Source organism: Myotis lucifugus, unplaced genomic scaffold (genome assembly GCF_000147115.1).
Source record: "Myotis lucifugus unplaced genomic scaffold, Myoluc2.0 scaffold_22, whole genome shotgun sequence".
In the NCBI taxonomy this organism is placed as follows: Eukaryota; Metazoa; Chordata; class Mammalia; order Chiroptera; family Vespertilionidae; genus Myotis; species Myotis lucifugus.
Genome location: NW_005871070.1, coordinates 2,001,282 through 2,018,348, shown reverse-complemented (window position 1 = coordinate 2,018,348; position 17,067 = coordinate 2,001,282). Strand labels below are relative to the sequence as shown.

The 17,067-nt window shown below is 35.7% G+C and overlaps 1 protein-coding gene across 2 annotated transcripts in view; it reads left to right on the top strand.

The window, feature by feature from the left end:
* The window catches only part of MIPOL1 (mirror-image polydactyly 1), a 260,511-nt gene that overhangs the window by 199,115 nt on the left and 44,329 nt on the right, over positions 1 to 17,067 (top strand). For both annotated transcript variants that reach the window (XM_023751493.1, XM_006085815.3), the window contains exon 9: positions 3,498 to 3,728. In XM_023751493.1, coding sequence (XP_023607261.1) covers positions 3,498 to 3,728 — 231 coding nt within the window. The remainder of the gene's footprint in view (positions 1 to 3,497; positions 3,729 to 17,067) is intronic.

The following is a 17,067-nucleotide window of genomic DNA, read 5'->3' as shown; positions in this document are numbered from 1 at the left end:
TGAGAGAATGAGGGAGGTTGGCTCCAGGGCATGTCCGGCCCTTCTCGCCCAGCCCTGCCCTGCTGGCCACCTTCTAATTAATTTCCTTTCAATGTGCACAAATCTGTGCACCGGGTCACTAGTAGATTTATATATGCTGAGAATGTAGCTCCTGTACTTCACTTTGTTCCTACAAGAAAATTATACACATTTTGATTTTTTTGAAGTTCCTAGGAACAAGTTTTTTCCATAAAATAAAATTGCTCTGTGTCAATGGAGCATTAATATGTTGGAATTGGGAAGTAAATCACAAGCTGAAACTGAAAAAAACTACAAATTGTTTTAGGTTCTAAGAAGGAAAAGGTTAGGGTTAATGAGATCATAACAAAGAAGGAGCATAGGAGTTTAGATGGAAGAGTCATAGAAAAGGTTTAGCTGAGAAAGCAGGATTTGTGCTGAGACCTGGTTTGTCAGGTAGAGGAAGGAAAGGCACTCTGTACAAATGCCTCAAGAGGAAAAAGCGTGGTGTACTTCAGAAGCTAATGTCTGGCAAAAGGTGAGGAGGTACAGATGCTACAGGCCATGTAGCTCATGGCAAGTAGCGAGGAGTGGTTCGGCCCAGGGATAAAGGCTGTGGGTTCAGATTCTAGCTCTGCTAGGCGTGTGAGGTTAATTAAATTACCTGCCTCTGTTTCAACTTATTGTCAGTAAAAAAATAATAATTTGGACAGGACTTCTCATAGGTTTTGAGGTTTAGCGAGTTAAAATAGTAATTGTTTTCATTTTTTGAGATTTATCCTGAATGCAATACGATGCTATTGCAGAATTTTAAGTGGCATTATTTAATTTATCTTTTAAAAGCTTACTCCAGCAACTGCTTCTATTTGTGAAAGTCTGGATGGGAATTTAAAGATTTCCAAGGAATTTGAGTGCTGAATAGCTTTTTGAGCATTAAAGTCACAGGTTCATCTGAGAGCAAAATCAGGTATAAATTTGCCAAAAAAAAGATTAAATGATAGAAGAGTAGGAGGTGATGAATAATTAGGGAATTAAGTCGGGACACTATGATCCTAATGATGAGATTTTGAAAACTGAATTATGGATTCTTAATATTTAATTGGTTAGAGTATATTGAATAATGATTTAGATACCATACACAAATGCAGACTTCCCTAAGACAGCCCACTGTGAGCTCTAAGTGAGATCATGTGTGTGATATTAAATATAAAGGAATGGGGTAGGCTAAGGTTTTTTAAGTAGGACACAAGAAGCACTGCCAGTAAAGAAACAATTATAAATTGGACTTCAGTAAATTAAGAATTTACTTTCATTGAAAGACAACATTAAGAGAATGAAATGTCATTGCAGCCCTGTTAGAATGGCTGAAGTTAAAAGGCCTGCAATGCCGCGCTGAGGGAGCATGTTTGAACAACTGGAACTTCTACTTCGCTGGGAAGAGTGTAAATTGCTACGACCACTTTGGGAAACTGTATGCAGCACCTACTAAATATAAACGTACTACACACCCTATGGATAAATTCTTTTCCAGAAATGAGTACTGATATCAGTTATATCTCAATAAAGCAGGGGGGGGGCTGTGGAATGAGTACTTAGGTCCATCAAAAGACATGTACATGAATATTAATAGCAACAATAGTGAATTCATTACGTAAATTGTTGGATATTTATAGAACAGAATAATTTATAGCAGTAAAAAATAAACTATATTCAACTGCAGGAGGAATCTCATAAAACCTGTGTTACAAAAAAAAAAAAAAAAGACAGACGGACAAAAAGTTCAGAAACAGGCAATACTAATCTTAATAGAGGTTGGACTGGTGATTACATTGGGGGAGGGTAATCTGCTGGGAGGGAACACTGGGAGCCAACCTTCTTGTGTTTTGTTCTGTGTTTGGTTCTTTACATTTTGTCAAGCTGAATACTTTAAATTTGTACACTTTATGTAATTTAAAATATAATTAATTAAAATATAAGTGATAATGTTTTAAACGTTTAAAAACATAAAAACAGACTTGTCTTTTTAAAGATTTTTGTTTTGTTTGTTTTTAGTTTCTTTCTATCTTGGGTCTTTCGAATAGACAAAGACAGTGGGCTGATGGAAATTGAAGCTGGAATAGGAAGGATGCAGAAAGTGTGAAAGGGCATAGAACAGGAAAATGGACAGGAGACTGGTGTCTTCAGACATGTGGGATGATAGAACTGAGAAGTGAAATAAGGTGAAATCTATAAAGATCGTTCTTTACACTCACCATTCTTATTTTATATGTAGTAATCAGTTGCCCACAGTTTAACAGCAGTCCTTCCTCTTAAGAACTAATTTGAATCCTGAAATGATTTCTTTTAGATGCGAACTGTCCCTGTTTCAAGTCCTCTGACACCTTCTCCAAAGTGAGCACGCTGGAAAGGCTTATAGGTTACTTAAACAAAAGGAAGACGTTTATAATTACTTTAGTTTGAACAGTTGTCAACAAAGTATCATAAGAGGTATTCTGCCAGTGCCAAAAGTTCCCTGACTAGCTTTTTGCAGCTGCAAGAATTATATTACTTTCTTTCACATTATCAATCTGTAATATATAGTTAGGTTGTTTTACTTTAAGTCTCCCATTGACATTTCTTTTATATGCATATAATGAAATGATTTTATTTCATAAAAAAGAACATCTCCTGTGTGGATTTTAAATTTTCCTTATTAAATATTTATATTTTCAAAATGTCCTTATTTAATTGAGTGAGGTGCTTGGTGCCATTTCAAAATAACCTCAGGTGGTAGGTGTAATGACATATCAAAAATTTGACCTTTAGCATTTTAGGATTCTATTTTTGTCTGCATTTTCTTCTGCATTCAGTCTTAATTTATATGCTATTTCTCTGTAACTTAATGAATGGATATAGTTGACATAAGATTCATTAACGAAAAGAAAATGTATCGGAATACATATTATTTCTGTGCAGTCTGACTAATGATTTTAACTTCATTCATATCTCAACTAGGACAAGTAGAAAATTCTTTGTATGAGGCTGATTGGTATTTGTATAAACCTCATTCATTCTCAGTAAGTGCTCAGCCCAATAGACCCTGGATCTACTAAACTGATGATGCCCACTCTCTCACTTCTCACTTATTTGCAGTCAGATTATTATACTATTTTATTAACCTAGAGATTCTTTATTTTTTAATTTTCTGCCTTTCCTTTTAAAGAAAATTGAATGTAATATTTAGAGGGATACAATTCAGTTAACATCTTGCAGCATCTTTTTGTATGCCGTGGTAGCATAGATAATTATTTGTCTGGGTAGCTTTCAGCCTAGATGCAGAGAAATGGAATAATTATCATGTATAATATTCTAATATGAAAATTATTTCATTTACTCATCTAAGTATGTCTTTATTGATTTTTAGAAATGTATATTTCTAACTAGGGATTTTTGTTAGATGGCTTATTGGTCAGTCAGCCTACATATTTATGTTTAAATTATCTATTTTTATATTTTCTCAGTTTACACAAATCTTTATCCCAAGAAGAAAATCTGAAGGATCAGTTTAACCATACCCTTACTACCTATGAAGAAGCTTTAAAGAATAGAGAGAACATTGTTTCCATCACTCAGCAACAAAATGAGGAACTGGCTGCCCAACTGCAGCACGCCCTGGCAGACCGCGTGAACCTGGAATCAGAGCTGCGGCTCGCCGTGGAGGCCTCCCAGGCGGCCGATGACAAGGTTCAAAAGTGAGTAAAATGATCTCGCACTATTTCGAAAGCATGAAACAAAACAAAAACACTCTTTTTTAGCAACTAAATAACATATTATTTATTACTCAGGCTATTAATACTTTAAGACAAAAGTTTATTGAGCCAAATAAACTCTTTTTGACTGTCTGTCATATCCACTTTTGGGATCAAAAACCATTTACTTGGGAATCATGGTTACTGTTTAGGGCAAACCATTTTTATTTGATATCTGATCTTCATCAGTTCATGGAGGCCATACTATTAAAATCATTTCATAGATAATAAAGTTATTAGCAAGGGGAAGAGGCAGTCAAATTTCCAACTTGACTCATTTAGCTTCAAGATAATCCTGCTTGAATCCAGATCATCTGTGACCTAGTAATCTGAGACCTCTAGTCACACAGAATAAGGTACAGTGTAATTAATTTTCAGTATTGTTCTTCTGAAGTATTCAGTACAGCTTTTCACAGTGCATAATTGTATTTGTTTATTTTCAATGATCTTTGCATTTTTTATTAAAATTTAAATAAAGCTGCATAATAAGTCAGCCCTTATTATAGCCCACAAAATGTTAATAAATAATTTACCAGACAAGGAAGTCACTTGTCAACCTATGGGACTTGAACATTGTAGCAGAGTTTCTGAAGGTAGCTTTAATGTAATGGAAATGTCATTTTAACTGAGCCCTTCTTTATGGATTGTTAACAGCATTACATCATTCACATACCTAATCACCTTCAATTTCTAATACATATATTTTTCCTTAACAACTTTATTTTTTTAGTTTCACAGTATGAATAATTAATGCTAATTTCAAAGTTTCTTATTTCTCACCACTTTTTATTTGAAAATAAGTCATCTCAACCATTTCCCCAACACTCCTGAAATTATGTTTTAAGTACTAGCCCAAGGTCAGGTAAATCTGTAGTCAAGACCATTTTAAAACTGATTAGGAATTATGCATGTTAATCTGTGCTATCAGTGTGCCTTAAACTTGTGATTTATAGTATTCTATTTTTTATAGATTTAAAGATTAGATTTATATTCAGTCAGAAACTGTACCAGTTATTCACAATGTACAATACCATTCTAAGAATACCAAGATATATAGGTAGATCTTACTTCATTGTAAAATATAAATCAGTAACTTTTGACAGGACCTGATTTAGCTCTGTTTGTTTAAAGTCTACAAATAATTACAAATTTCAAGTGTAATTATTTTTACATTTTTATGTAATTCTTTATATGTAATCTTTTAATTTCTATAGATAGCTAAAATTCCCTACAAGTGTTTCCCAGAAAACAATTAGATTTCTAAAAAAAAAAATCTTTGGTAATGTTATCATACCAACCTTTTATTTCTTAGATCTCATCAACTATTGTAATTTTTTAAAGAAATAACTTTGTACAACAAGAAGTAGAAATAACATCATCTCAGATAATGCTTTAAATTGAATAAATTTAATCTTTTGAAAACGTATTGCCCTTATTCCTCACATTTAACCTCAATAGATTAAAACTTTTTAGTGGAATGGTGTCAATTCATTAAAGGAGTTTAAGTGCAACAATTATGTCATTTGTAAGAATTAAATGTTAAATTCTAATTTAAATGTTTAATCTTTTATTCCGATTTCCAGCAATAAGACCTAGATGAAATTTTGTCAGTTTTTCCTTTTCGTATTCAATCCATTTTATTTCACTTTTAATTTCCCTCAATTGGGCAGTGTATCTTCCCTGCACTTAATGTGCACATCAGTCTGTTTTATTGGATTTAGGAGGATAACCTTCCAGGAAACCAATTTATATGAGTTTGTTAGATGGTATTAGTATTCTCTATCCAATCTTAAATTTATATTATTAGAAATTATTTATGAAGGTCCTTTGTAAACATGCCAGTATTCCAGGCAATAATTACAATGTAAGCTAAGATGTTCATGTTTCCACCTTCTCCCATCAAAACCAAATTTCTTGAATAACTAATCTATATTCACTACCTTGAATTTTTTAATTCCCATTTACTCCGCTGCTACTCAATGCACGATGGCTAGTTCCTCTACTGGAATTGTTCTTAAGATTACCAGTAATTTCCTAACTGTTAAATGCAATCGGCCACTTCTAATTATATTTTTATTATAAAACTAATATATGATCATGGTAAAAAATAAGAAAAGATGGTCATATATCTTCAGCAATATCACATAGAGCTCAGGTTCCGATTCAGAATGCATAGGTATGTGAACTTTTACATTTTATTTTAAAACACTATTCTGATGTGGACATTAATAGTCCTACCTCATAATAAATGGTGATAAGTGGAGATTTGACTTTGGGTGGTGGACACACAATACAGTATACAGATGATGTGTGTAAAATTGTGCATCTGAAACCTGTAAAATTTTGTTAACTAGTGTCACCACAATAAATTCAATAAAAAAGGAAATATAATAATAATTATGAAATGAGAAAAAAATTGATAAGATCATTCCTGTAATGCTTTTAGGACAATGCTTGTTTCATAGACCCTCCTTCTCTTACCACCTTACTCCACAATGCACTCTCTCCTTCTGCAGAAGGGCTCTGCCTTCTCAAGACTGAATGCCTTTGTATATGTAGGTCCCTCTGCTTGGAGCCCTTTGCTCTTTTCCCCCATGAGAAACTTACTCATCCTATGAGATTCAGTGCAACATAGAGGATAGCGACAGGCTTTGCAGTCTAGTCAGACAGATCTGTGTTTGAATCCCTGCTTTTCTACTTATTTGCTGGGAGATTGGGGGCAATAACCCTAGAAGCAAAAGTTCCTCAGTTAAAAGATTCAGACAGTAATACTGGCCTCACAGGCAGGATTAATGTGAGGAATAAACTGGATAGCATGTAAAATGCCCAGTTCAGTACCTGTTATTTTATTATAAACATTCTATAAGTTATATTATTAGTATCATCATATTCATCAAACTAGTAAGACTAGTTCAATTTCCTCTTCTCTATAAAGTCACTCTCTTCTTTGTGCTTTCCTAGTATTTTTGTTGAAAATTACTCCCTAGAAAATCAAGCTCCCTCCTGTATTTCCTGCCTCAGGTAATGGTTTTCAGCAATTTCAACGCTGTCCTTGTTCCCTCACTCTTTCTTACCATTTGCATTCACTTTGCCATCAATCTCTGTTTTGTCTTTTGTATTTTTTTCCAAGCTCTTTTATCTACTGCTTAAGCATCTCCTGATTCCCTTCACCCCATCCTCACACATTAATTGCATGAATTTAGGCCCTCATCATCACTCATCCAGACTACCATAAAACTAGTTTACCTGCCTGTAGTTCTCTCAAGTTTATCTTCCTCACTGCCACCAGAGTTGATTTTTCTAAAACATAAACCAGGTTATATTACTTTCTTATTTAAAACTAGAGGCCTGATGCATGAAATTCATGCAATAGTAGTCCTTCCTTGACCTGGCTGCCGGCACCAGCTTCCCTCCGGCACCTGGGACCCGGGCTTCCCTCGCAGCCCTGGCTTCATCCGGAAGATCAATCGGAAGGACGTCCAGTCTAATTAGCATATTACACTTTTATTATTATAGACTAGAGGCCTGGTGCACAAAATTCATGCATGGGGGGGGGGACCCTCAGCCCAGCCTGCACCCTCTCCAATCTGGGACCCCTTGAGGGATGTCTAACTGCCCGTTTAGGCCCGATTCCAGTGAGATTGGGCCTAAACAGGCAGTCGGACATCCCTCTCACAATCCAGGACTGCTGGGTCCCAACCACTTGTCTGCCTGCGATTGCCCCTAACCACTTCTGCCTGCCAGCCTGATCACCCCCTAACCACTCCTCTGCCAGCCTAATCGACGCCTAACTGCCCTCCCCTGCTGGCCCGATTGCCCCTAACTGCACTCTCCTGCAGGCCTGGTCCCCCACAACTGCCCTCCCCTGCCGGCCTGGTCCCCCACAACTGCCCTCCCCTGCAGGCCTGGTCCCCCACAACTGCCCTCCCCTGCAGGCCTGGTCCCCCACAACTGCCCTCCCCTGCAGGCCTGGTCCCCCACAACTGTCCTCCCCTGCCGGCCTGGTCCTCCTCAACCACCCTCCCCTGCAGGCCTTGTCCCCCCCCAACTGCCCTCCCCTGCAGGCCTGGTCCCTCCCAACTGCCCTCTCCTGCAGGCCTGGTTGCCCCTAACTGCCCTCCCCTGCAGGCCTGGTTGCCCCCAACTACCCTCCCTTTCAGGCCTGGTCCCTCCCAACTGCCCTCCCCTACTGGCCTGATCACCCACAACTGCCCTCCCTGCCAGCCACCTTGTGTCCACATGGGGGCAGCCATCTGTGTGTTGGAGTGATGGTCAATTGCATATTACCTCTTTATTATATAGGCTTTTCAGGGGCTCTTTCTCCCCTACAAGTTAAAGTATAAACAACCTAGTATGACATATGAGGCCTATCAGTAGCCTTCTCTCATTTGTCTAGTATAATTTCCTCCCACGAACACTACCACAATATCTCTGCATGTACTATTTCTTCTTCTTCTTAGAACATGTCCCCACTTTTAGTACCTAGCCAAGTTTTTGTTACTCATTAAAGTCCAGTCTAAATGTTACCCCTAAAATGTTTCTTCAGATTTTCATTCTTTGTTGTGGTCATAGTACTTAGTCCATACCTCTATTCAAGGTCTTAGTCATCTATGTGTAATAATCATTTTGTATATCTATTTCCTCTCTGTTTCACTCCCTGCAAATTTACCCATTGTCGAGCATTCCCAAGACGTGGATAGTGTCCTATTAAAAAAAAATTTTGACTCTGAAAGAAAATAAAATATAAACTTAAAATTCTATTATTATTAGAGATAGTATATAGTCTCTCTCCACTATTCATCTTTTTATTCCAATCTCCTCCAAATACTCACACAGATGCCTGCTGTAAAGTAAGCACTTATAAACAAACGAACTAGAACGATTTAATAAAGTGCTAGAATAATGGAGCAAAATAAAAGCAGGTTGGGTCAGGAATACATATGAAAATTTCAGATGTGGTATGATCTGCTTTAAGCCCTAGCTTAAACTGTTTTATTCCAACCCAGTACCCGATTTCAATGAGCTTACCAATTTCATTGAAAACTATGACCCTTGCCCTAACTGGTTTGGCTTAGTGGATAGAGTGACACCTTGCGGACTCAAGGGTCCCGGGTTCGATTCCGGTCAAGGGCATGTACCTTGGTTGCGGGCACATACCCAGTAGGGAGTTTGCAGGAGGCAGATGATTGATGTTTCTCTCTCATCGATGTTTCTAACTCTCTATCCCTCTCCTTTCCTCTCTTTAAAAAAATCAATAAAATATATTTTTTAAAAAAGAAAGAAAACTATGACCCTTATGTCTACCTCCCTCCCCTCACTGGCACCTCCATTCCTTACACTCTCCTCAGAGTTGGGATGTCTTACTTCCTAGTGATCAGCTTCTATTCTAACCACCAACTTCCATTAAGTTTAATTACATTTAAAAAGACCTGAAATCTTCAGTAATAGTGGAGAGAGACTATATACTATCTCTAATAATAATAGAATTTTAAGTTTATATTTTATTTTCTTTCAGAGTCAAAATTTTTTTTTAATTTATCAACCTATGGGAGTATTCCTGGAAAGGAAAATTGTGCACAATTAGTATCCATAAGTCAACCAATATTTATAAATAGTCACTTACAGAGTAAAATATTATGAATGCCAGACTTCATTGTCCAAAAATAGCTTCTTGGCCCAGGTGTCATAATGCCTAAAGTTTCACCAACAAAAATTCATTCCCTTGGTTTATTCTCCGTATGTATGTCTCTTTTAAAACATGTATATGCTTATGGAAGAAGAGCACATTGTGATTTCACTTTAGATTGCTCTGTTGCTGATCCTGGATGCCCTGGGTTTGGGAGAATTATGTGGAGGTAAGGGAGCTAAAGAGTTTGTTGAGAGCACAGGAACTTTGTAAAAAAAGCTCTTAGTTTTTCCAGGGATCACATGCTCATTTATTAAAGAGGACACTGACCAATTCATTAACTGATGTTTTTATCATCACAAGAGATTTAAAACTCTATGGTTCATTATCATTATACTGTACTTTGTTTTCTTACTGTGCTTCCATCTACAGATAGGCTTCTTATGGCCTACAACAAAAGTTTTCTAAAGGGTTTTTAAATATATTTTACTATACTTAACATGCCTAGGCTACACATAGTTACATAAGATAATAGTATTTACAGCGAGGCTTATAAGGTCAGAATATCTACCAAAGATCTAGGTTTTACAATAAAATATTTTTTCTCACATATCATCTTTACTGTGGGCCAGATTTACACTGATACGATTAAAATTCTCTCATAAATTGTAACTGCATAATGAATATATTGGACAAAAATATGTAGGAAAAAATCGTACACTTTTAAACAAGTTCTCAAGAAAAAATATATCCACTCTTTACATTTTTCTTTCAATTTTTTCTTTTAAAAAATTTGTTACTTAAGATTTGCATGTATTCTGTTAATTTTTAACTGCATAATTAAAATATCAAAGACATTTCATTTTAAAACTTGTGGCATACTGTGTCTTTTGAGTGGCGTTGATAGAAAAAAAAAATGAACATGTAAAGCTAACAAAAGTCTTTCCTGTCTTTTGGCCAAATACTTGGTTTCTATGAAGAAGTTGAGGTTACAAAGAAATTGTGAATTCTCAGTCTGGGTTCCCTGCTGGGGAGCAAGAACTGTCTGGTAGTTCTCATCGAGAGTGTCAACGGAGGCACATAAGTGTTAGAAGAGGATCTGAGCGGGCAGGAAAAAAAGTTTGTCGAAAACTCAGCTGCTTAATCTGTTTGCAGGTTGAATTATAGAACAGGGTAGATGACTCCGGGTGCAGGAAAGGGAACAGAACATTTCCACAGTCTCTTGATTTAAAAAAGAAAAATAAAGCCTGCTATTCTTATTTTAAAAAAAAGAAAAGCCTACAATTGTCATCCAGAGACTTCACCAAACTCTTTTTAGTTTTGTTGCTGGTTCCAGAATCTGATTTTAACCATGATTAAAAATAATTGTGCTAAAGATTCTTACAAAGTTTAATATGAAAGCTATCAGTGAATTTTTATAATTGCATTGTCTTTTCATTAAAATTATTCTGCTTCTTGCCAAGTTTACCTGTGATATTTTTCCTATAAATTCTTGCTTGGACTATAAGTTGCAAGGCAATATTAGACATGTCTGAACATTTTGTAAATACTTGTTGATTGATTCAAAGAATAAGTTTCATAAATTATCAACTCAGAATAAGGTTTAAATCACTATTTAATATAATGTTGAAAGTTGATTTTGATTTATTAATATTACTAATAAATTGGAGGATTTAAAACTCTTCTTAAATTGCTCTTCAAAAAATTATTGTGTTTGAGATTTAAAAGCTCTGAAATATGAAATATACATCAGCAAATAATAAGTCAAATAGTTCATTTATTTGTGATAATTTATGTACAATTGCATATCCCAATCAACTTTAAAAGACACATTCTAAATCTATATCTAATTAGATTCAGCTTTATTATCATTTATATATGGAAGATAGACTCAGATGACTCTTAAGCAATCATTTTAAGATGTACAACATCTAATATGCTTAATTTTTATTCTTGAACAATGATATCCTTTTAAGATTCTAATATTCTAGATTTGTAAATCATAACACATCTTTAAATTAAATACATATTTAACTTAGGAAATATAAGTCTTGTACTCCAGCAAATTAGTATGTATTTTATTAAAAATTTAATTCCATTACATATTTGTATAGTGGATCACATTTCTCATCCATTGAGTATATAAAGTGGGTCTCTAGAGCTACTTTTATTATATATTTGATAGATATATAATTATAGTCATGTCTTTATAAAAACTAAAGAATTTGGGCTTATACCTTCAGGAAATATCTCACTTCCTAGCTTATTCCTTTTACCAAGGAAGGATTAATGTGCGATTACTAAAATTGGAACCTAACCCAGAATTTGAGAAATTGCAATGCAGTGGAAAGTGAAGGATCCAGGCTACAGAAGAAAAGGGATTCTCTAGACCTAAGAATCAGCACTTTCCCTGATAACTTCCCTCTTGTAGCTAACTTTATGGAATGAATCACAAATAGCATGAACGTAGGGACTAAATGTTAAATTAGCACAGGGCTTCTCACATTTGACCTGCTTCTTCATCAGAAACTTCCAGTCAATGATCTAGAGTTGGGCTAGTATATGTGTCTGCCTACTAATGTCGATGAAACATGTTTCAGATGAGCATCATGGAGAGGAATAGAGAAAAAGAACAAAAGACTCAATTAGGAGAGAGATCCATACTGGTTAGGTTTAAAACTAAATAAAATGCAGGAAATTTTGTTGCTTTTTTGATCCCAGTGTTACAGTAATTAAAAGTCAGAAATGGAATTCCTATTATTTTAGGGAAATTATAGGATCCACCTAATGATGATCATGTACATTTTAACTAGAACTTGACAGGCTAAAAAAAATACAACAGGAGTTCTTATACCTCAGAGATGTGATTTTCACACACGTATAGGAAATGTAAGTTTCTTAGAGTGGCTATATAACCTAACAAGTATCCTTTTCTTTGGTTCTGTTCTTAGCTCCAGTTAAAAGCCTTCTTACTGTTTAACCTTTGACAGGCTACATAGCTCCTAGTTACTTCTGTGAATATAGGCGAACTCATCCATCTTACCTGAGAGTAGTTTTTCAATTGATAAAAATAAGATATAGGTGATTTGAACTTCCTAGGATAGGTAACAATAGCACTAACCACAAGTGTACTTAAGAATACTTTTGTTGTACTAAGGTGGGAAAAGGACGCTATTGTAGAAACTCAATTTTTAGAAGTTTCCATCATTCTTGCTTGAATGTTGCTTAACCTCATTGTACTTGAGAACTCACTCAGAGCTTCCTTCTTTGTTTTCTCTATTCTTAAATACATAGAAGATCAAATGTAATGTGCCTACCTGCTAATGTAGAAAATGTCTACATTTTTACATAAGTTGGGGTCTTCTTTTCGTGTAATAAATCCCCATTGTACTCATCTAAAATCTGATGGATACTTCCTTACAAGGTACAGGTTTTTCTTTCAAAATATAATTGGGGAGAGGGGGTACTAAATTATACCCAGAGCAAGTAGAAATATAAATTTCACTTGGATTCTAAGACTCCATGTTTATTTCTCCCCACTTGGTCAGAGATTTGCCCATGTGCACATTTAACCATTGATAAATATAGGCTGAAAGAATCTTTTGCTTATTTCAGTGTAACTTTACCTGATATTGAAATCATATTGTCCATTCATAAACTTCATTCTTTTTAAAAATATATTTTTTTATTGATTTTAGAGAGGAAGGGGGGGAGAGAGAGAGAGAGAGAGAGAGAGAGAGAGAGAGAGAGAGGAGGGGAGGGGGAGGGGAGGGGAGGGGAGGAGAGGAGGAGAGGGAAATATCAATGGTGAGAGAGAATCACTGACTGGCTGCCTCTTGCACGCCCCTTACTGGGATCAAGCCACAACTTGGGCATGTGCCCTGACTGGGAATCAAACCTGTACCTCCTGGTTCATAGGTCGACATTCAGCCATTGTGCCACACCGGCCAGGCCATAAACATCATTCTTGATCATTTACATTAAAGGAGAAAAGTCATTCTAAGACATTGCATTTTATAGTAGCAGGTGAAATGCATCTTCTTCCTTTATATATAGGGGTGGGTAAAAGTGGATTTATAGTTGTGAGTATGTGAAACACCGAGTTTCTTGTATTATCATTAATTATTGTATTATTTATTTGTATTACAACTGCAAACCTGTGTTTGACCACCTCTGTATTCTTCAACAACTCGACAGAAATAATTTTTTTCTTCAGTTCTTAACCTAAGTATAATTTTTTAAAATACTTATACTACTGAAAATTACTTTATTAGGTGTTTCTGTAGAAAGACTGAATGCAAGTGAAAAACGAGACTCCAAATATTACATAATAAACAATATTTTGGAACTTACTAACCATTAATTTTTTATTGCTTTAGCATATATACCATTCAAACTAATAGTTCTTCTAATATCATCATCATTTGACTTTTTCCTTTGCCACATTTAACAGTATTCTCAAAGCATATGAAAGCATATTTTATTTCTCTTTATGTAACTATATGCCATTTGACAAGCTACATAATGGTAAAAATGACATATAAACATATTTAAAATCTTGAAACATCTTCTTCCTTAAATTAAACTAGTCTGCCTTCTGAGTTATATGTGTTTTGTATTAGTCTTCAAGAAGTTCTCTACTACTGACTGAAATGGATGGCCTCATCTTTCCCGGGATGATGGAAGTAGCACAGTTCAAGAACAAGAATGAATCTCTGTATAATCACACCACAATGCGAGGTGACCCTAAGACAGAGCACTGACCAGATACACATATGGGTTTTAGAAGACTTTCTGATGCTCTTTTTTAACACAGCTGTGAGAAGAATGTGGCTAAGACCCCGTAGTCATTCTTGAGTAGAGCTGGCAAAGGAAGCCATGAGGAGAAGAGAATTTAACACAGGGGTGTAAGAGAGTGCAGCTTCATTGATGGGATCTGAGGGGAATGCCTAATGACTGGAAGAATCAAACTTGGCAATGAAAACACAAAGCTCTTTTCATCAATTCAAACGCAGACTCTAAAGCTGCAGATGGTCACCTCCAGCCTTGTCTATTCAGTGTGAGGTTTTATAAAATGGCACTTTGGTGAATACTAATAGATCAAAACAAAGATTTAATAACATAAAGATGCGGTGTTCATTTTTAAATGAGTATACAGGTCAATGTCTCAGAAAAGGATAAAAAGAGTACTCTTTGCATGTGGGTCTAAAGTCTTTTTGTGATTTTTCAATTTGAAAAATAAACGACATTTATCTTCAAAAATAAATGACAAAGGTACAGATTGTGTTTAATGGAAAACAGTTTACATTGTGAAAAGAGACCGAAATTAGGGTTTATAGTTACTCCTGTTAACTTTATTGCTTCTGTTTGAGGACTCTCAATTTATAATATTTGTTCATGTTATCCTAATATTTTCTTGAAGTTCACAGGATAGGATAAGTATCTGTTGTCATTCTCAAGGATGAATCAATCTAATTAAAAATGTAGGCCAAAATATTTTATACTTGGAAGAGAACTTTTTTCCTTACCTCTCCAGAGAATGCAGTGACATTATTTAGTACAAAGGAAGCCTCTGAACTTTAAAACAGTATTGAACTTACATTATTGTTACTTTGCATTTGATTTTCTAAGATTTTTTAAAATTCATAATTTTTATATATTAAAAGGTATTTCATTGTATTCAACTTGAGATTTATGCTTACATAACTGGCATATTTTTCAAGAATAAATTTTATTAGACTTGGTTAGCACTTTATAGTTTGAACGATTCTTGAGCTAAACCCAAACAAATTAAGCTTAATTATCCAAAAGAAGTTTAAAATATGAACTTAACTAAAATACAGCATTCATAGTTCTAGTATTTGTGAAGCAAATATAATGAGTAAGTCTGTATTCCAAATACTTTTAGCTAGTGGCAGTGGCACTATTATATAATAAATTAAAAGACTAGGATTGAAAGTTAAAAGGTAGTATCTAGTAGAAATAACAGTAAACTAACAGGACCCTTGACTGTCGTAAACTGGGTCTGTACAAGTCATTAAATTGTGTTTCTTCTCAGTTTCCTCATCTGGAAGGAAGAGCTGACATTCTTGCACTATCTATTGCAAAACATGGCTGCAAAGGTCAAATAAAATGCATGTGCATAAAAATACTTTGCCAAGTGTAATGTGCTCTATAAAATCATGCTTTGGCTGAAGAATATCTTCTACTTATACATTTAAATAAAAAGTTATAATCACCTCATTGGAACCAGAAATAGTAAATGAGAAAAATAATACTTTAGCCTCAGAGACATAATGTAAATACCATGTAATTTTGGGAAAAAGAGTATTTACATAGATCTTAGAAACTGGAATTAAAGAGGATTCTGTATGTGTTCATACATTACTGGTGAAAATGCAAAATGATAAAAACCCCTATGGAGGACAATTTGATGATATCTAACAGATATTTTATATATATAAAAGCCAAGCAACAGGAAGGCTGGAACAACCAGAATGACAGGTCACTATGTTGTGTACTGTGGTGGCCAACCGGCCGATTGGGGCCCTGATCGCCCCCCCTGATTGGGGGCAGGGCCAACCAGCCAACCTCCTGCATCCCCTGCCCTGCCCCCGCCTGCCTGGCCCCAATCCGCCCCCATCGGGGTAGGCCAGCAGGACCCCACCTGTGCACAAATTCCTGCACCAGGCCTCTAGTATATACATATATTCCTAGGTCAAATGGCAGTTCCATATTTAATTTCTGGAGTAAACTTGATACTGTTTTCCATAATGGCTACACCAGTCTGTATTCCCAACAGCAGTGTACTGGGGTTCCTTTTTCTCCACATCCTTGCCAGCTCTTATCATTTGTTGATATGTTGATGGTAGCCATTCTGACAGGTGTGAGGTGATACCTCATTGTTGTTTTAATTTGTATCTCTCTGATGTTCTGTGACTTTGAGCATTTTTTCATTTGTCTCTTGGCCATCTGCATGTCCACTTTGGAGAAGTGGCTATTTAGGTCCTTTGCCCATTTGGGGGGGGGGGGTGTAGGGGGGGATTGTTTGTCTTCCTTTTGTTAAGTTGGATGAGTTCCTTATATTTTTGGATATTAACCCTTTATCAGATGTATCATTGCCAAATATGTTCTCCCATACAGTGAACTCCCTTTCTGTTTTGTTGATGGGTTCTTTTGCTGGTGCAGGAGCTTTTTATTTTGATGGAGTACTATTTGTTTACTAGGTATACCAGTTAAAAATGAGGATTTTGTAATCAAAGAAAACACGATAATTTCAAGAGAAACATCAAAAGGGCTTTATTCAAAGTAATGGCCATCGATAGCTACACATTTCCCCCATCCTTCAGGTAATTTGTGGATACCATCCCAATAGAACTTTTCTTGTTTTGAGGCAAACCATTCAGAGACCCAATTTTTCACTTCCTCGTACGTTTTGAAGGGCTGCTCAAAAAGTGCGTGTGCCATGGATCGGAACAAGTGGGAATCTGAAGGAGCAAGGTCTGGTGAATACAGAGGGTGGGTTAATACTTCCCAGGCAAGATCTTTTAACGTGTCTTTAACTGGTTTTGAAGGGTGTGATGGTGCATTATCATGAAGCAAAATTACTTTGGCGTGTCTTTCTGGCCCATTCTGGGTGTTTTTACGACCAAAGAG